A 20741-nucleotide genomic window follows, 5' to 3' on the forward strand; every position below is an offset into this window, starting at 1 on the left:
CAGAGAAATGAGCTTAAACCCTTAGCATTTGCTGTTCTATTTGAGCCTGGCCTGTTTGTATGTGTGAGCACACAGTAGTTTACAGTACAATATGCACAGATAAGAGTCAGTTTAGCAACAGCGTCTGTCAGCTGGATGTTCACATGAATCATTCCAAATTTAACATCAGTATACATTTAAAAAAGAACATAATTAACATCCCAAAGTTTTGTCAAGTAAATACATGGCAGGTGTGTTTGAATTGCAACAACAGTTGGCTGCATAGCTTCAGTGTGCTGGACACTTTCATGCTACACCATTCATTTCCTTCCATTATAAGGGATCTAAGGTATTTCTGTGCGTGTTTCCTTTCATTCATAAAGTGTTGGCATCTCTCTGTCATCACAAACTATTCTTCTTTAATATGTTTTTCTGTTCTTCTATTTTGTTTTTTATTTTGATTTAAGTATAATTTTCATACATAATGCAAATTAACATAATAATTTTTTTGTATTATTGTAAAGTAACTTACAGTATACATTAACTCTATTTGAAGCAACTGCTGACAGAATTAAGCTTGCAGCCTTTGTGCATACTTGTTGTATCCATTTGGCTCCACGTAAAATTCAGGAAGCTTTATTGTTTGATTTCATGGCATGTTATGTCCCTTTTGCCCCATCATAGTCAATATTAACAACAGATTTAAAACGTTATAATTTTTTTTAAATCTATCTATCTGTCTGTCTGTCTGTCTGTCTGTCTAAAGATATAGATATTTATATATTAGTAACTTTGCAATGCTTTGTTTGTGTGTGTGTCAGGCCTAGATGCTCCTTTACAGCAGTACCCGTTCTCTGAATGGCAGCTCTCTGGCTCAGATCTGCTGCAGCTCTCCTATTCCAAGCTGGAGAAACTCGGAGTGCATAAAATCGGACATCAGGAGTTCATACTGGAAGCTGTGGAAAAACTCTGTGCTTTGGTAGGACTCTGGAGCAGTGTGTGTGTGTGTGTGTGTGTGTATGTATGTGTGTGTGTGTGTGCACCAACGTGATCTCATGAGAATTCGTATGTATTCTTATGTAAAGTTTGGTTCTAGCAAATGCACATTCTCTTAATATACTGCAATGTACAATACTGACATATTGACAACATCTAAACGTCATCTTTTTAAGCATTAACACCTTTAGAAATATTAAAATGTTAAGTGTACTGTCTGAATGGATTAATATGGAATAATTCATAGAATTAATAAGTTCATTACATTTAATTTATAATCAATGAGATTAGTTAAATGCCATCTCATTTATTTAATGCAGTTGACATTATAATATAACATTTTAACGGTTTCATTCAGTTGTGTGTGATTTCTGCTGCCCTATACAACGTTTTAATGGAATATATCACTTTAACCAAGACTAAACTTTAAAATGTTAAAATAATTAATAACTCTGTAATCATTTAATCATTTATTAAGCATTTAATTTTATTTTTGTTTGCCATGGGACACAAAAGGAGTTTTCAGAATATGCCAAAAAACAAAATAAACCCCAAAAAGCACCATAAAACAACAATAAAATGAATCCATTCATTTGTTAGCTATAATCCAAAACTTCAGACTGCTTTCTGTGAAGAACAGACCCAAAATCAAGCCTTTTATTCAACGATCTCTGTCTCCATCCGCCGCAGCACTGTCGCACCTGCTGTAACCTCAACCTGAGTTGGTTTCATTTTGAACGTGCAAAAATTGCTGCCTCAAGCATTACGACCAATGGTTTTATGGCAGTGATGTCGTGACCGTTTGCGACAGCCGTATTCTGTGATGTATATGTTTGAATGAGAAATGACAGTGCCGTTCTGGAGTGTATCAGGAGAAGATTTACAGCCATTAATCATTTAAATTCTACTCTCCACCTCACGCAAAGCTGTTATATGCCATCAGGGGGCACATCGGATGCAGCGCATCACCCTTTGGACTACTTTTGTACAGAATTTTGCCATTTTTCGGAATTACTGATTAAATGTATCTGCCTGTTACGAGTTTCAACATAAATGGTTATGTTTAGGTTAAGGAGTAGGCGTGGGATTGTCGACTGTAAAATATATATAAAGTAATATATTGTAACAGAAATTATTGCTACAGTACATTAATCTACTTGTTACATGTGTTTATATTGTTGAAATGTGGTTATGTTTAGAGGTTGGGGTAGGGTTAAAGGATTTAAAATATCTATAAAACAGTAAAAATGAGCAAATATATTTATAATCGATTTGCGTATTCAAATATAGTTGTAATGGATTTGTTAATATTTTACATTTCTAAAGCTGTAAATACGTAAAAATGTTTACATTTTAGATGCTTTCAAACATCCATATTGTACGTTTTAGTGTCTATCTAAACGTACAAACACACGTTTAAATGTTACAGATATTAACGTACAAATAGCTACGTATATTAATGAGATCAGGATGGTGAGTGCACACTGGTGGGGTGGTTGTTATCCTTGTGGGGACAACATTGTTCCCAGCTGACTAAATAATTATTTAATTCACATGTAAAACTGCAAAAAATGTTATTTTAGGGTTAGAATATGTCTGATTATAATTAGCCTATTTTCCTAATTATAATCCCGACTTTAGATCTTTGTTCTCAGAGGCCTTTAACACAATACAGTCATCCAGATATCAGATAACATTCTCCCACAAAGTGTCTGGACTATTTTAGAGAAGTTGTCCTGTAGTTCCCACTTCTTGATCTTTAATTTTATAATGCATAATACTTATACCATGTATTTGATAAAAAGTCTAGATACATCTTAAAAAACCAACAGTGGACCTTACAAAAGTTTTTTAACCAGACTGGCATCTTAGCCATGTAATGTCACAGATTTCTAGTGTTGATTATGTGCAGTTAGTAGACATAAATATATTTCACATAATTTTCAGATCATAAATAAATATATTAACTGCTAGTTTGTAGACTGTGAGCTTTCACTGAGCTGCCAGTGGATGTACTCCATGTACTGTAAATGTTTTGCCCATTGGAAGGATTAATATGGACCTGATGGTGCGAGAGAGAGAGAGAGACAGAGAGTGAGAGAGAGAATGGGATGGGGGACATGCCAGACATTCTAGGGTAGGCAAGGCAAGGCAAGTTTATTTACATAGCACATTTCATACACAATGGCAATTCAAAGTGCTTTACATATACATTTTAAAGAAAATACAAGATACATAAAAAAAAATAAAAACCAATTAAGAACATGAAATAAGAATTAAACGTAATAAAATACATTTGAAAAAATTAAAAATGATTCAAATGAATAAGAAGAAAAATAATATTAAATTGTTAACACCATCCATAACTGTTGTTAACCTTCCCTGATTAGGGGCAGTGGTAGCTCAGCGGTGGGCAGTGGTAGCTCAGCGGTTAAGGCTCTGGGTTACTGATCAGAAGGTCAGGGGTTCAACCCCCAGCACCACCAACATGCCACTGTTGGGCCCTTGAGCAAGGCGCTTGACCCTATCTGCTCCAGGGGTGCTGTATCATGGCTGACCCTGCACTCTGACCCCAGCCTAGCTGGGATATGTGAAAAAGAAGAATTTCACTGTATATGTGCAAATGTATAATGTGTGATAAATAAAGAAAATTATAATTATTATAATTATTAAACAGAAGAAACCTTCCCTGGCACAGCAGAGGATAACTAAGTTGTTAACACCATCCGTAACTGTTGTTAACCTTCCCTGATTAAACAGAGGATAACCAGAAATTGTAAACATATTGAGAAAAAGTGATATACAAATAAAATAAAAATAATAAAATAGATTAATTAAATGAAAGAAAGATAAAAGCAAAATGATTCAGTGAAATCAATAAGTGCAGCACAATTCTCAGTCAGAAAGTGCACAGCTAAACAGATGTGTTTTAAGTCTGGATTTAAATGTGGTGGCTACTGTTGGGGCACATCTAACCTCTTCTTGAAGCTGGTTCCAGCTAAACGCTGTCTCGCCTTGTTTTAAGTAAACCCTCTGTATGTCTAACTTACTTGATCCTAATGATCTGAGAGGTCTGTTAGGATTACATTCAACAAGCATATCTGAAAAGTATTTAGCTCCTAGGCTATTGAGCGATTTATAAACGAGTAATAGTACTTTAAAATCAATTCTAAATATAACTGAAAGCCAGCGTAAAGACCTGAGATCTGGAGTAATATGCTCAGATTTTTTGGTTCAGGTGAGAATCCTGGCAGCAGCATTCTGAATGAGTTGCAGGTGTCTAATGGTCTTTTTGGGAAGGCCGGTTAGGAGTCCATTGCAGAAGTCTGCCCTACTGGTGATGAATGCATGAACAAGAGTCTTGACTGGATACAAAACATCTAATTCTGGCTATATTTTTTAGATGATAATAAGCTGATTTAGTTATTGCTTTGATGTGACTACTGAAACTAAGATCTGACTCCAAAATGACACCAAGATTTCTTACTTGAATTTTTGTCTTTAGGCCCTTGGAGTCAAGGTATGTATTCACCTTTGGAAGTTCGCCTTTGTTGCCAAATACAATGACCTCTGTCTTGTCATTGTTTAACTAAGGAAGTTTTGGCACATCCAACTGTTAATTTCATCAATGCACTGGCACAGAGAATTTATGGGGCTGTGGTCATTTGGCGATAGGGCTAGATAGATCTTGGTATCATCTGCATAGCTATGGTATGCAGTTTGGTTCTTTTTCATAAATTGGCCTAGTGGGAGCATATACAGTTTGAACAGGAGCGGTGCAAGAATTGAGCCTTGTGGGACTCCACACGTCATGGATGTCCACTCAGATGTTACTATGTTCACATAGTAACCCCTACCTTCTAGATATGATCTGAACCAGCTGAGGACTGTCCCAGAGAGCCCTACCCAGTTTTCCAATCTGTCTTGGAGAATGTTGTGGTCAACAGTGTCAAAAGCAGCACTGAGATCTAATTATACCAGCACTGATATTTTACCTGAATCAGTATTTAGCCGAATATCATTAAGGATCTTTATGAGCGCCGTCTCTACGCTGTAAAGTAGCCATTCGAGATTAAGAATTTGTTCAGCTGATTGAAAACAAACTTTTCAATGATTTTGCCTATGAAAGGAAGATTTAAAATTGGTCCGTAGTTGTTCAATATTGAGTTATCTAGATTGCTCTTTTTAAGAAGGGGTTTGACAACTGCAGTTTTCAGGGACTTCGGAAATGTGCCTGAAAGGAGTGACGCATTTACTATTTCTAACAGATCTTTTTTCAGACAGTTGAACAAATTTTTAAAAAATGTTGTGAGGAGTGTGTCAAGACAGCAGGTTGAAGTTTTAAGATGCTGTACTATTTCTTCCAGGGTTTTGCCATCAATTTGCCATCAAGTTTTTGTGGTGGGTGCTGTCTGACCTCAGTGCAACATGAGGACGAGCTGATCGCCATTCTAATATAATTTACAGTATCTTCTTCATGAAAAAGATGCAAACTCGTTGCATTTTCTGTCAGAGAGCATTTCACAGGCAACCTGTGTTGGGGGGTTTGTTAGACTCTCTACAGTTGCAAAAAGAGTGCGGGTGTTGTTTATATTGCTGTTAATAATGTTTGAGACGAAGGTCTGCCTAGCTGTGCCTAATTCCATATTGAAAGCATGAAGGCTGTCTTTATAGATATTATAATGGACTTCAAGTTGTGTTGTGTTTTCTGCCACATTCGTTCTGCTTTCCTGCATGTTCTTTTTATGTTTTTGACTGCTGTTGTGTTTTTCCAAGGTGCTTTATGCCTGCCAGTGATCACTCGGCCCTTTACAGGAACAATGCCATCAATAGCATTTTTAACTTTTGAGTTAAAGTTATCGAGGAGATCATCAACACAGTCTGCGGATATACTCGGTTTCAAAGACATAACCTTGCTAAATTGCACACTAGTGTTCTCATTTGTTCCCCTTTTTGACAGAGACAGATCTAACTTCAGTGGCAGGAGAAATCAGTATTTCAAAGAAAATGCAGAAATGGTCAGATAGCGCAACGTCCTTAATAATAGTGGATGAAATGGTCAGACCCTTTCAAATGAGCAGATCAAGAGTGTGTCTGTGATTGTGTATGGGTCCATCTACATGTTGAGTCAGATCAAAAGTCTTTAAAACTGTTTTGAGTTCTTTGGCAGTGTTGTGTTCAGGATTATCTATATGAATGTTGAAATCCCCAGCAATAACAAAACAGTCAATTTCAGAGGAAGTAGTTGATAACAGTTCTGTAAAATCATCAACAAAAAAGTAGATTGATTAAGAAGGGTTTTATAAGAATTGAAGATAATAAGAAGAAATGATAAACAAGTTATAAATATAAAATGTTGTTTTAAAAAAGTTTTTTGGGCATCAGATGTGAAATGAAATAAAACTATGATTTATGTATTCTGTTGCAAAAGCATCCTTTATTTAAAACATATACTAGCATACTAACATCCTCTTTCCTGTGTCTGCGCAGACATACAGTGTTGGTGGTGACAGCCTGCGCAGTTTGACAGAGAACCTGCATGCAGTAGCACACACTCTGCAGATGAGCATACAGGGCCACTGGCGCGTTAAATCCAGTGATGGACAGAGCGCCACCAAGCTGCCAAAACAAGTACTGCAGGCAGTGGTGGATGTGATTGCAGCAGCCAAGGGACTTATTTCTCAGCTTAACAGGTGAGAACACACACAGATACAGTGCTACCTGTGTGTGTTTATCCACAGGCTGAAACACAGGCTTTCTTTAATGAGTTTTCGGTGATCAGAACTAGGGATGTCGGGTCCGATACTGTGCTCATGTACTTGTACTCATGCTCATAAAAATGCACCGATACCGAAAACTGATACCATCTGACGTGTGAATGTCATTGCGTAAACATTTAGCGCACAAATTAAAATCATGTTATGTCTTAGTGAGATTATTTAGCCACAAAAGCTGTGATTTAATGAGATAAATTATAGTTTGAATATGCTGCGAACTTCAAATGTGAGCACTTGTGAATGTGTGGCGACAGTGTTGTGCTGACGCCAGCTGCACGTACCTTTTAAAGCATCTCTTTGGCTCATACATGGATAGACACCGTCTTGAGCATCAAGTGCTCTGTTTGTAATAGATAACAGTGAACAGAGCTTAAATTCACTTTGTAGCACGAGGCACATACAGTCTACATATTTATTTAATTAAATAGCGGCTATTTGCGGTTTAATAATCACTTTGAGTCACATAGGACCGGCTTTTCTGGATTGACCGTCATAACAACACAGAAACACTTCAAAATAAAAGCTCAGTTTAAATGAAAAAAGTATGACAGAAATATATCACTACTGTAGTGTTATGAAATATTTACTGTAGTACTACTACTACAACTACTACTAATAATAATACTAATAAATCAATAGTAATTGTGTTATATTTTAGCAGTTTCTCATATATGTGATGCTCTGTTATGGATCACTTTATTTGACAAAATATAACTCCAGTGTTGTATTTTGGATTGTGCTGTGAGGTTCTGTATATAAGCACTTCATTTAATTAAAATAATACAATATTATGTTGAAAATTAATTTATATATTTTCATTTGATTAAAGTTTGAATGGATTAATTTATTTAAACACTATTTTGATGATAAAATTGAAAAACTTGGAATTCAAAAAAAAAAAAAAAAAAAACAGGTATCGGACTCGGTATCGGCGAGTACTCTCAAAAAAATGGTATCAGGACATCCCTATCAATCCACAATCCGTTTGCACTTGACCACATTAAATGGCACGTAAAAATTCGCCCAAGACACATTGAGAATGGATTGTTAAGAAGGTGTTTATGCAAATAAGTTTTCGTTATACGGATACAACTAAGTGATAATTATGTAATGAGGTTGCGATACAGTCATCCGTTGTTTAAGCGCTGTGTTGAGGGTTCTTGGCTTTGTCTATTTATTCTGCAATAGCAATGAGAAGAGCACAATAGACACTGCAGTCTTGTCATTTGTTTAAATAAACAGTATCCCATTAATTATCCATTAGAATACACTTGGAATCTCTCGTCTCTCTCCTCAAATCCTCACCTGCGTTTTTCTCCTGGTGTGTTTTCTAATTACTATTAGCATCCTTTACTAAAGTAGAGAGAGAGATATTTTATTATTTAACTCTACTTTACTATTTACCTTTATTATTTAACTTTTATTTAAAAGTGATGGAAAGCATTTGAATTATCCATCAATGTTTTTAAAATTTGCTAAACGGCGCACTTAACTACAAGGTGTATATGCAGTCATAGAGCAATATGTAACTGTGTGTTTATATACAACCTATGATTTTGAGCACAAAGCCGTGTTAACAAATGTGTGTTTATCAAATAGTTTGAGCACTGTTATTGAAGTATTTCTCTCAGATATTTTAGAGGATGGAAACAAGAGTCATTTGTACCAGGAGAACAAATATTTATAGTACAGACATGTATTAATATGTTTAATTTTTTTAATTTATTTTTTATTTTAGATTTGATTGTTGTAATACAGAGGTTCCCAAAGTAAACCGGCAATTTATAGTTTACAGTTTAATGATCAACTCACAAGTAATTTGTAACATTTCACAAAATAATATTTTTATATGTCATTATTTTTATTTGTTTTTATTTGTAGCAATATATTATGTGCTCTGAATTGAAATGAACAATTAATTTCCATATAAAAAAAGAATAATTTCTAAAAAGTTTGTTGTTCCTTTTACAGATATCAGTTTGCACAGCAGACTGGATATCCAGCGAATGAGAAACTCATCTCTCTATGTAAAGATCTGGACACCACAGTGGATAAGGTGAGTGTGTTTGCATTATATTGCTTAGTTTAAAGAAACAGATCATCCGAAAATGAAAAACTGTTTGTATAAAAATGGCATGAGAACTGAATACACACTGCACAGCAACACTAGGTCTGTCCTCGCCTAAATAATTGTTTGTTTGTTTGGTCTGGTCCTGATATACAAAAACTCACTATAATGCTGTCAAACACATGTTTTCCATTACGTGTGTGTGTGCGTGTGTGCGTGTGTGTGTGTGTGTGTGTGTGTGTGTGTGCACAGTGGACTAAATAAAGTCAGGGCTGAGACAGTGACGGAAGAGAGTGAGAGAGAGGGTGAGAGACAGAGAGAGAGAGAGGAGGGACTTTAAAAGTCAGTCTATAAGAGAACTGAAAGACGTGTGTTATTCACCTGTGGTAAGCGTACAGGATAGGAGGTTGCACTGCACTGACTTGTTGACAGTCACATGATAATAACTCCATCAGAGAAGTATCTCTCATCTGGACCTGGAACAGTAGGATACTCTTTTTTAATTTTTTTATCTGTTTTATTATTTCTAATTTAATAACTTCTGATCTGATCTGAAATAACATTTCTCTCATTCATTTGACATGCATTTACCCAGAAACATTCGCAAGTTTAACACTGTCACCTTTACTTGGGTGCACAAACACACACACACACACACACACACACACACACACACATACACACACACACACACACACTGATTCACTTTAATAGCTGTGTCATTGGAATTTACATTCTATTTCAAGCTTGGTGTTTGCTTGGTCACTTTGAAGGCGTCTGAAAACCATTTGCCCTATGTTGTTTCAAACACTTGAAGATTTCTTGTTCATTTATAAGTTTCAGTTATATTATGGGTCTGTACATGTAACATAAAAGAGAAAAGCCTATCTTATGCAGAGCTCTGTGTTTTGAGCATTTCCCTAGAATACTATCTTGGCTGTTTTGTAACTATGGCGATTTCATTTACAAACCCAGTACTTGCCAGATCTTGATTTAAAGGTATATTTCACCCCAAAATTAACACAAAAGGAGATATTTAGCAGAATGTTAAGGATTGACAGCCTCAGTCACCATTCACTTTATATTGTATGACGAAAAAAGATGCAATGAAAGTAAATGGTGACTGAGGCTAAAGTTCTGTCTAACATCTCCCTTTGTGTTTTATATATGTTTGGAACAACATGAGGGTGAATAATGAATGCATATATTTTTTTTTTCTTTGATGAACTATACCTTAAAGAGTTAGGAAGTTTCTGTAACACCTCTTCTGATGCTTCTTATTTTGGATCATGTGCACACTGGAAATTTAGATGATGTGACACAGTCTTCAACAGAAGAAAACAGCATTACTAAATAGAGGAAGGAAAGTGTGGAAATAAGAAGTGTGTTAGTGTGTTATTCTTAATGTGCACACTAAGAATGTTGACATATGATTCTATCAACTAATTTCTGTCGACTGTCTCACACACATAAACACACACTTGTTGTGCACGCACAGATAAAACACATTGTAAATCACCAGGGAGTTTCTTTCCTCCTACTGTTTTGTCTGCGAGTTTGTTTTCCTAAAGCTGATGGCATATTTTCCAATTAAAGTTCATTGTTGGCATACTTCCTGTTTACAATTAAAAAAAAAAAGCTGTGTATTATGTGTGTAAACTCTTAGGTTAATGTACAAACTCCAGTGCTGTTCTGGATCAGCATTCCTCACTGAATCTTGTTTTTCTCAGATATTGTCACAGTAAACCCTGGACTGTCTAGTCACATAAGTGAGGTCCAAATGTTTAAGACCATTTGCTTCTATTTTGCATTTTTCTAATTTAATACAAATACAAAACCAGCATGATTTGATAATGTTTCAAAGAGCATCTTATGTGTTACAGTGGAAAGCAAGGAAATCTGACCTTTTGTACAAAAGAATTTACATGGTCAGAGTCACAAATTTGCTAGTAACTATGCAGAATCTTAAACATTTCTTAATAATTGTTTTGGTAACATTTCTTTGTTTCAAACTTTTTAAAATCCTAAGACTTTATGTTTATTCCCAGCTTCAGATTTGCTTTTAAATTCCAGATTTTCAATATGATCTCAGACTTTTGGACACTATTGTATATTGTAAGAGAAAATGTTAATAAAGTACAGGAGTACGTTTCTGGCTCAATTCCAATCTATTCAGACAAAACATAGGCCCTAGAGGGAGCCTTCCAATAATAACTGATTGTTCAAGTAAATTAGAAGAAAATTGGGAAAAACTTTTGTGCCATTCAAATGCAGTTAAGCTAATTTTACTAAAAACGTACAGTTGTTCAGTCGTATACTTGACTCATGTCTTACAGTAGGTATGTGCAAAACTACATATTTTCCAAATCAACTAGTTGGTGGATTGTCTGAGTGACTAGTTGTAAGGTTGGTCTTAAAGAAACCCTGTATAATAGAGACGTGATATACATTACTGTGCAAAAGTCTTAGGCACATAAGATGTTTCACAAAAACATTTGTCTTAAGATGGTTATTTATATATGCTACTTTAGTGTGTCAATAGGAAATATACATTTTATACTCCCAAACTTTCCTTTTGCAAATAGAAAAGATTAGAACAGAAGAACAGGGAGCCCAGCAACAGATGGCATGGCCCTCGCAGAGCCCCCCACTGAACATCGAGTCAGTCTGAGATTACATGAAGAGACAGAAGTAATTGAGACAGACTAAATAAATAAAAGAATGTGGCAAATTCTCCACGAAGCTTGGAACATCCTATCTGCCAACAACCAAGAAAAACTGTGTCCAGGTGACCTAGGAGAATTGGTGCTGTTTTGAAGGCAAAAGTGTTCACACCAAATATTTATTTAGCTCTTTTTCTGTTTACTGGACTCTGTATGATGTTAATTGATTAATGAAAACTATTTATGTCATTTTTTTTTTAAAAGAAATCCTCACTTTGAAAGTTTTTCACATGTGCCTAAAACGTTTGCACAGTGCTGTATGTCCACTAACGACATTCAATACGGTAACTGACTGATGTGCTTATGTGATAGGATCACCATATGAACTCTCAAGACAGCTCAAGACAGTTTAGAGAAAAGGTTACATCTTTGAGGTCAGGTCATTCCACTCTCTGTTAATCACTGCAGTGGGAGTTCAGTCTAAACACAACAGAATTCAAAGGTTTCTGGGAATAAAGTGTGCATTCTGCTTACTTTTAATAAGCTGTTGACATTTATAGAAGCGCTCTGCCGCTGACAGTGGGTATTGGAACAGGTGTTAGGGAGCAGGTGGGCCCCTTATCATCATATGAATGAACCATCGTCACCTGAGGCCCAAAGGTCAACATATCAAGCAAACCTTTCTTATGATATATTGATGTGACTTTATGTGTGATGGTATTTCCTTCTGACTAGTGGTGTTGAGGTTAAAGGTATAGTTCACCCCAAAAGTCATCATTTACTCACCTTCATGTTGTTTCAAATAAATATTTACCGAAATATTAAAAATTTCTCACCTAAAGCTATTGAATGACTTCAAAGACTTGAGTCGTATGGAGCACTTTTATGATATATATATGTGTGTTTTTTATTTATTTTTTATTTTATTTTTTTTTCTTTTGCATCCTTTTTTAAGCTTTAAAGCTCTAGTCCCCATTCCATGTAATTGCATGGAAAAGAGTGACCAGAAAATCTTTCAAAATTTCTCCTTTTGTGTTCCACCAAAGACAGAAAGTAAAATGAGTTGGAATGACATGAGAGTGAGTAAATGTTGACAGAATTTTCATTTTTGGTCAAACTGTTCGTTTAATATCTTGACAGCAGATAAAAAGGCGAAGGCAATGGTGTGGTGCAAGAATTATATTCTGTGTCTCCAGGGTTAGCCCAGATATTAAGAAAGCTCTTTATGTCAAAGAAATGATTGTGTCTGTACATGTTTTTCAGTGTGTTTATGTGGATTTGTCTGTATTGGTAGCAGTGCCTGGGGGTTGTGGAATAATTAGCAGTCAGCTGATGACTTTATCCACACAGGAGAGAGAGAGAGGAGTGAAGAAACAAAGAAGTCAAGGAGTGAAAGATTAATTAAAGGATGGATTAAAGTGGTGTAGAGAGAGAAAGAGAGCTGAGGAGGCATGAGATACAAACACACACACAGTGGTACTAAAATAACGTACTTGATTAAGAGGAAATGGTCAAGTCGATCAGACAGAGGGTCCATGTGTGCTGTTTTTATCTTCTTTACCTTGAATACACTTTCCTCTCAGTGTTTTGTGTGTTTGCTTCAGCCATACTTTACTATAATATTTGAATATTTGCTGTTGCGTTTTGAGAGGAAATAGCTTCTCAGTTGTTTTATTTAATGAAAAGTCTGTGTCCTGGAATTTAAGAATTCCTCTCTCCTCGTAGACTGCATCCAGAGCCAGTGCCACAGAAATTAAGTTCAGTTTGCTGACTTGTGTAGTTAATGTTGTATTTGGAGAACTTGTAGAGGTGCAGACATAGAAATATTGAACCCCATAGCAGAGTTTATACTAAACTTGGACATGATTTCTATATTTTTGCTCGGAAATTCACTCTAGATAGAAGGTAGAGTAAAAGTAAAGTTTTCTCCGGTGTGGCAGATCTAAACAGATTTGTCAACCTGTTAACATCATACACATTAAACTTGTATAATAAACTTTATTACTAACAATCTATCGGTGCAAAAAGTAATTCAATATACATTTTTCATATTATTGTATATGTACATCTTTTAAAGTGAAATTCAATAGACATACAAAATGTATTTTAAAAATGAATTAATGTAGTTAATTTTGAAATTTTGATTTCATTTAGCCCACACTGTGAGTCACACTGGTCTTTCCATCCAAGTTGCAAACTTAATTTATGCGGAAAAACCACAATATCGCAAAAACAATGTGCGAATAAAGCCGTGTTTCCATCCCATGTGTTCAAAAAACAAAATCGTCACTTCCGGAGAAATTGTAACTACTTTGACTCTTTTATTAATAAAATAATCACGGTTTAGAGCACACAGACAAAATACTGTAAAAACGTTGTCTCATGTGTGGGAGCGTCAGTGCATCACACAGTTCTGGGAGCACAATGTGTGTGTATTCCTCCATCCTTATGTCTTTGCCGTGTGGATATAATATATTTTTCAAAAGTGTCAGTAAACCTGTTCTTCATCACAGTTCAAATTTGTATCCAATTTATTGGCTCTGCAAACTCTTTGCAGGCTTTGGATTTTCTGGACACCATTATTTCAGGATGACTACAGCAACATTTCAGATGCGATGATTTGTCCCATTTAGTCCAGTTATGAACAAGTTATTCAGTCACATTAACACATTAACAGTCATCTTGTATTTCTAATAAACCGAATAAGAGTTTATTCAGTAAATGTGTTTCCATCATGGTTTATGCACACTTTTTCTAATCAAATAAACAATTATCCACCTCAAGCGAGCGTATACGTTTTTTATGCCCATTTTGGAGATTTTATTCACATCTTTGTGTTTCCATCCAGCAGTTGTTATGCGATATCCCAAAATGCACATAAAATTTATGTGGATGGAAACCCAGCTACTGAGGATGTTATTGAGGCTGAGCTATTTTGACCTTATGTGACCCTTGAAAAGTACTGAACCTAATGTAGTCAGGTTGATTCAGTCATATTAAACTAAACTGAATATAATCATTTAATTAAGATATAACCTCATGGAGTAACAAAACATGTTTAAGTATGTGGGTGTATAAGTGTGTGTGTTGTTTTTGACAATATGAGGAGAGGTGTAAATGGATATGAGGCATTCCATGAAGAATATGAGGCAGATCTTTTTTTAGTATGTTCAGGTCTGCTTAAGGCCCTGTGACCCACTAACAGATCATTTGATTTAGCTGCGTACTTCTGCAAAGAGACAGAATGATTTATATACTTTGAAACTGAAAGAAGAGGGAGTGAAAGAGAGGGAGAAGAAGAGTTAGAAAGGTGTACACACTAAGGAGATAACAGCTAACCTGTTCTGTCACAGAGAAAGACTCTCTCTCTCTATCTCTGTCTGCAGTGTTGAAAACAGAAGTAATGATCATTGTCAGTGTAAATGATGAGCTTTTTTGAGAACTAGAGGAAAACAAGGTAAAGGCTTTGGGCTGAATGGAGCTCCTTTTGTGTAGGGTAAGTATTACCCTACTATAGAAATTATTGTCTTTGGTTTCAGATGTCCTTGATTGGGCATCGTTTTATAGCTTACATCTTTTCCATGATTTTATTAAGATGAGAAACTTATTAAAGTATATCAGCGAGATGGATCTCAGATCAACAGTAAGGGGCAAACTAGGCTTGAACCTAGCCATAATGACCTATAAAAAGACAGTCTGACAGTTTTATTTAACAGGGTGTTAATTTGAAAATTAATCACCGGAGGAGATATTATACTAAATTACATTTAAAAAAAGACATGAACAATGTGTGTGTGGGTGTGTTTTAGCTTTCTCCTATCATTCTATGCACTTTTACATTAATATGTGTTTCCATGGTAATGGCACATCTTACCTTGGGAGCAAAACCATATGCTTTTCCAATCATCTCAAACAAAGAAGATAATTGCGTTTAAAGTGCAATCCCAGTAGCCACTGATGTGTTTAAGTGCCAGCTCTCTGTTATTTTTTAGCTCAAATGCTTAAAGTTTTCTTTTAGGGTTACGGTGTGAGTTAGGGCAGAGACTGGCCACCTCAGTTAAAATGAATGGGAGAAATTGGAACTCCCAATGGTCAACGGATGTAGAAAGGAAGTCCCGCATTATAGGTAAAAGAGCCATTCACCTTTTAGATACAGATATCGCTTGTCAATCAACTAGAGAATGCGCATGTGCATGAGCTATACAAGCCTGGAAAATTTCGTTTTTTTGCGTAATCTGAGGTAAAGAAGCACAATTTATTATACCATTGTTGTCAGATTCTGCTGCTGATTTAAAATATGTTCTTTGATCGTAGTCTTGTTGACCAACCGTTTTGGAGATTCCGGTCTTTCCCCATTCAAGTAGATACGAGTAGTAAGGCAGGACTTCCTTTCTACATCCGTTGACCGTTCCAATTTCTCCCATTCATTTTAACAGAGGTGGCCCATCTCTGCTAAACAGTCTCTGATTAAGATAGCTTAGTAAACATGTGTGTGTGTCTTCCTGTTTAGAGGGGAAGTGACACACCTGTTAAATGTATGAGATGTGAGCCATCAGTATCTCACACACACACACACACACACACACACACACACACATGTTGGTGCAGCTATCCTTATGAGGACTCTCCATAGACATAATGATTTTTATACTGTATGAACTATAAATTCTATCCCCTAACCCTACCCCTAAAAAAAAAACTTTCTGCATTTTCACATAAAAAAAAAACAAAAACATAATTAGTATGATTTTTAAGCGATTTGAATTATGGGGACACTAGAAATGTCCTCATAAACCACATTTATAACATAATACCCTTGTAATTACCAGTTTGTAACATAAAAAAATGTCCTCTTAAACCACCCAAACCTGCCCACACACACACACGCACGCACGCACACACACACACACACACAGCTCCCACAAAACTCTTCTGCTGCGTGTCATGTCACATCCTCTCCTGCACCCCTTGATGGCTGAGTTCAGTTTAGTTAAAACAGGAGTGCACTGCTATCAGCATGACAGGATAAATATGTACTTGTGACTTTCATGCCTTGGATGGACTAACTCTGATTCCGTTCAGGTAATTCAAACAGATCTACGGTTGGATATGATCCTCTATTTGTTTTAATTTCATTACTCAGTTAATTGTCTATTGGCTGAAGTAAATCTGTTGGTGGCCTGGAAGACTACAGATTCAGTGTTTATCTTTAGGAGTGTTACATAAGATTTGGTTAATTGGTTTAACCCTTTTCTGTTGCCATTGATTCTCAGTGGAGTCTGTCCACCCTAATCCTTTAATTATCCCATGATCTACATGTTTCATTTGTGTGTGTGTGTGTGTGTGTGTGTGTGTGTGTATATGAGAGAGAGAGAGAGCATGTAGTGTAGTCTTGTTCTTATGTCTTGTTCAGCTCCTGTTGTAGTTCACGGTTTGAGATTTGTTAGCAAACAGATATTAGCAGTATGTCACTCTGTTTCAAGTGTTCTAACCCCACTCCAAGAGTGAGTGGGGTTAGAATAACTCCTTTCTGCCTTAATAGATTTGTATGGATCTATATGGACTCTGTCTCCACTACCAAAACAAACTCCTTAGTGGGTGAAAGCGAACACTGTACATTTCTAGTATATGTTCTCATTTCTCTCTGTCTCTTTTCTACTGTAGGAGACCGATGTATTCGAAAAGGAGAAGGACATCATCTCTATAGTAAGGGATTATGAGTTTCCGTTTTAACTCTTACTTTCTATGGCTATGTACATACAGCAGCAGAATGTGATTGTCAGTCCTGTTTGGAGTGCTAAATAGTCTTTCATTTAGTTTGTGTCCTTGAATCTGATTGGACTAGTGGCATTCCAAGAGCGCTGATATTAAGTATAACAGCACTAGGATGCTTCATTGTTTGCATCCCTCCGCTTGTCTGTGCTTCGGCAACATGCATCCTACTTAGGTTTGCTTTGATCCTGCTTTGGTTTTGTTTGGAACTATTTTAAAAACATTTTGCCTTTGAAGGGACGTTGGATGTGCAGTGTCCCGAAATGCAGATTAGTTTAGAATAACAATTAAATCCTTAAAGACAAAATACAAAGTCTTGATACATCATATAATCTGCCACTATGGTTACATAACTTGCTGATTAGAGAATGGAATTGACTTTGTTATCTGTTCATACAGACATTATTCTCTTCTGTCTGCTGCTGTATGTACAGGGCAATTTGAAAGTCAAACCTGTTAGTAAATACAGTGCCATTCCCATTCATAACTTTGTGAATGTAGCCTATGTCTCTCTTCTTCTATAAAATAAAGAAATGTTCTAGGTTCAATACAAGTCAAGCTCAATCGATAGCATTTTTTGCATAATGTTGATTACGACAAAAATCGAGGTTATAGTGAGGCACTTACAATGGAAGTGAATGGGGCCAATTTTTGGAAGGTTTAAACAGAAATTTGAAGCTTATAATTTTATAAAAACACTTTCATTAATTCTTCTGATAAAACTTGTGTATTACTTGAGCTGTAAAGTTGTTTAAATTGACATTTGTACAGTCATTTTAGGGTTTTAGGGTTTGTTGACATTACATTGTCATGGCAACAAAGTTGTAAAATTGTATATAAATTTACACAGAAAATGTTAGTAAGGGATTTTATTTCATTTCTTTTATTTATAAAGCACTTTCCATCTACATGGTAGCTCAAAGTGCTGTACATTCATAAAAGTCATAAAACATAAAAACACAAATTACAGACCACATTAAAACTTCAAACAATACATCAATGCCTCTTACTCAAAGGCCAAGGAATACAAATACATTTTAACACAAGCTTTAAAAGTAGAAATTCTAGGAGCAGCTCTAATTTCAAGCGGCAGTCCATTCCATAATCTAAGCCCTACAAGCACGATCACCTTTTGATTTCAAATGAGATCGGGGCACCGAGAGTAATAATTTGTTAGACGATCTTAGTGTTCTCCAAGGCTGCTGTAAAGAAATGAGGGCAGACACATAAGCGGGGGCCATTCCATAGAGTGCTTTAAACACATACAGTAATACCTTATATTTGATCCTAAATTCAACTGGCAGCCTGCGAAGCGAAGCCAGAATTGGCGAGATGTGATCCCTCTTCTTTGCCCCAACAAGCAGCCTTACTGCTGCGTTTTGAATTAGCTGCAGTCTCGAAATTGAAGCCTGACAGGATCCAATATAAAGTACATTGCACTGATCTAAACGTGATGAAATAAAGGTATGAATCACTTTCTCCAAATCATTGGCTGAAACAATGCACTTAAACTTCGCAATTGCTCTAATTTGAAAAAAGCAGCTCTTAATCACAACATTTATCTGCTTATCTAGTTTAAGATCTGGATCAAGAACAACCCCCAAGTTTCTAAATTGACTCTGAAAATGGGCTGACCATGGACCCAGATTTGGAGCAGTGTTCAATGCTCCATCAGCTGGCCCAAAAATCATTATCTCCATCTTCCCTGTATTTAATTGGAGTAGGTTGTGAGCCATCCAATTTTTAACCTCTTCCAAGCATGCAATAAAGAATTAAGAACACCATCACTGGATTTCAAAGGCAGATAAATTTGAGTATTGTCAACATAAAAATTATATGATATATCATATTTTCTAAAAATCATGCCCAAAGGAAGCATATACTAAGAAAACAACATAGGCCCTAAAACAGACCCCTGAGGAACCCCACAAGTAACAGGCACAAGGGACGATGAAAAGTCGCCAATCTCTACTGAGAACACTCTATCTGCAAGATAAGAGGAGAACCATTGAAGAGCAATCCCACTGGTCCCCACCATTTTAGATAACTGCTCAATGAGACACGCATGATCTATAGTATCAAATGCTGCATTCAGATCAAGTAAAATTAAAGCAGCATAATTGCCTGAATCCCTAATTATAAGCAGGTCATTTACAACTCTTAAAAGAGCAGACTCTGTGCTATAACCCGTCCTAAAACCTGACTGAAATTTTTCCAAGATGTTATTCTTCTCCAAAAATGGGGTTAACTGCAATATAACTACTTTCTCAAGAATTTTTGACAGCCACGGTAGCTTAGAAAGAGGCCGATAATTCATCAGCTCCACTGGATCTAAACTTGGCTTCTTAAGAAGCGGTTGAATCAACGCATGCTTAAAATACTGAGGAACAATTCCTTTACCGGAGGCTACTATTAATAATGGCAGTAATGCTAGGGCAAAAATCATCTACCACCTCCTTGATAAGTTGTAGCGAAACGACATCACGACTGCACGAGTATGGCCTTCTGTGCATAATGATGTCTTTAACTGCTGACACTGATACATCCTCAAATCGATCAAATGTGCTAAAACAAGCAGATGTCTCTGCTGCATCTACAACTTGTATGGAAAAATTAGCTCTAATCATAGTTACTTTGCTAACAAAATAGTTTAAGAACATTTCACATGTGCCTACAGAGGGGTTAAAACCAAGCCCTCCAGCCGGGTTAAATATTCCATTTATAGTTGAAAACAGTATCTTAGGAGAGTTTAAAAAATAACTTGCTCTTGCAGTCTTCACAGCCATCTGATATTTTCTCAAACTCTCACTTAAAATTTGGAGAGAGACAAATAATCTGTCTTTCCTCCATTTCCACTCGGCTTTCCTACTTTCCTGCCAGAGGGCATGGATATAATTATTAAGCCAAGGCTCTATAGTTACATTTAATTTCTTGACTCTGTATGGAGCAACAATCAAGAATATCCATACACACAGAGTTGAACCGAGTCACCAGCTCCTCAGGGCCCACATAATTAGGTGGGTATTCGATAAAGCTGATCGTTGGGGACGATTTATTCATCTCCAAATAATTCACAGCTGTTGATGAGTTTATAAGATGAGAGCGAGACAGAACAGGCTGAAGGGTCATACTAAATCATACTAAAATCATGTTTACACACATATAGTTTATGTCTTGTGGCCATACTTTTGAGAAAGTGAGTATTTTAACGTTTACGGATTGGCCCCATTCAGTTCCCTTGCAAGTGCCTCAGTGGAGCCTCGATTTTTGCTTTTTTTTAAAGTAAGGAGAGATGAGTCAAATAAAATTTTTGTGCTAATCAGTATTATGCTACAAACGCTTGTATTGAACCTGGAATATTCCTTTAATATAGATTTTTTTGTTATAGTTTGTTATTTTTAGATTTGATCACTAAGTCTTTCTAGTTATTTTTTGTTAATCCATTTGTCTTAATCCATATTTATATCATACTTGTGAATATAAAAA

General features: G+C 36.0%; 1 protein-coding gene across 3 annotated transcripts in view; it reads left to right on the forward strand.

Moving 5' to 3' along the window:
• The window catches only part of LOC127455098 (CNK3/IPCEF1 fusion protein-like), a 51152-nt gene that overhangs the window by 2131 nt on the left and 28280 nt on the right, over positions 1-20741 (forward strand). For 2 of the 3 annotated variants that reach the window (XM_051722683.1, XM_051722684.1), the window contains exons 2-5: positions 801-958; positions 6466-6668; positions 8724-8808; positions 17148-17189. In XM_051722683.1, coding sequence (XP_051578643.1) covers positions 801-958; positions 6466-6668; positions 8724-8808; positions 17148-17189 — 488 coding nt within the window. Of the gene's footprint in view, positions 1-800; positions 959-6465; positions 6669-8723; positions 8809-9180; positions 9305-17147; positions 17190-20741 lie in introns of those variants that run through there. The other variant, XM_051722685.1, reaches the window with a different exon arrangement.

The sequence above is a fragment of the Myxocyprinus asiaticus genome, chromosome 17, assembly GCF_019703515.2.
Source record: "Myxocyprinus asiaticus isolate MX2 ecotype Aquarium Trade chromosome 17, UBuf_Myxa_2, whole genome shotgun sequence".
NCBI classification, from domain to species: Eukaryota; Metazoa; Chordata; class Actinopteri; order Cypriniformes; family Catostomidae; genus Myxocyprinus; species Myxocyprinus asiaticus.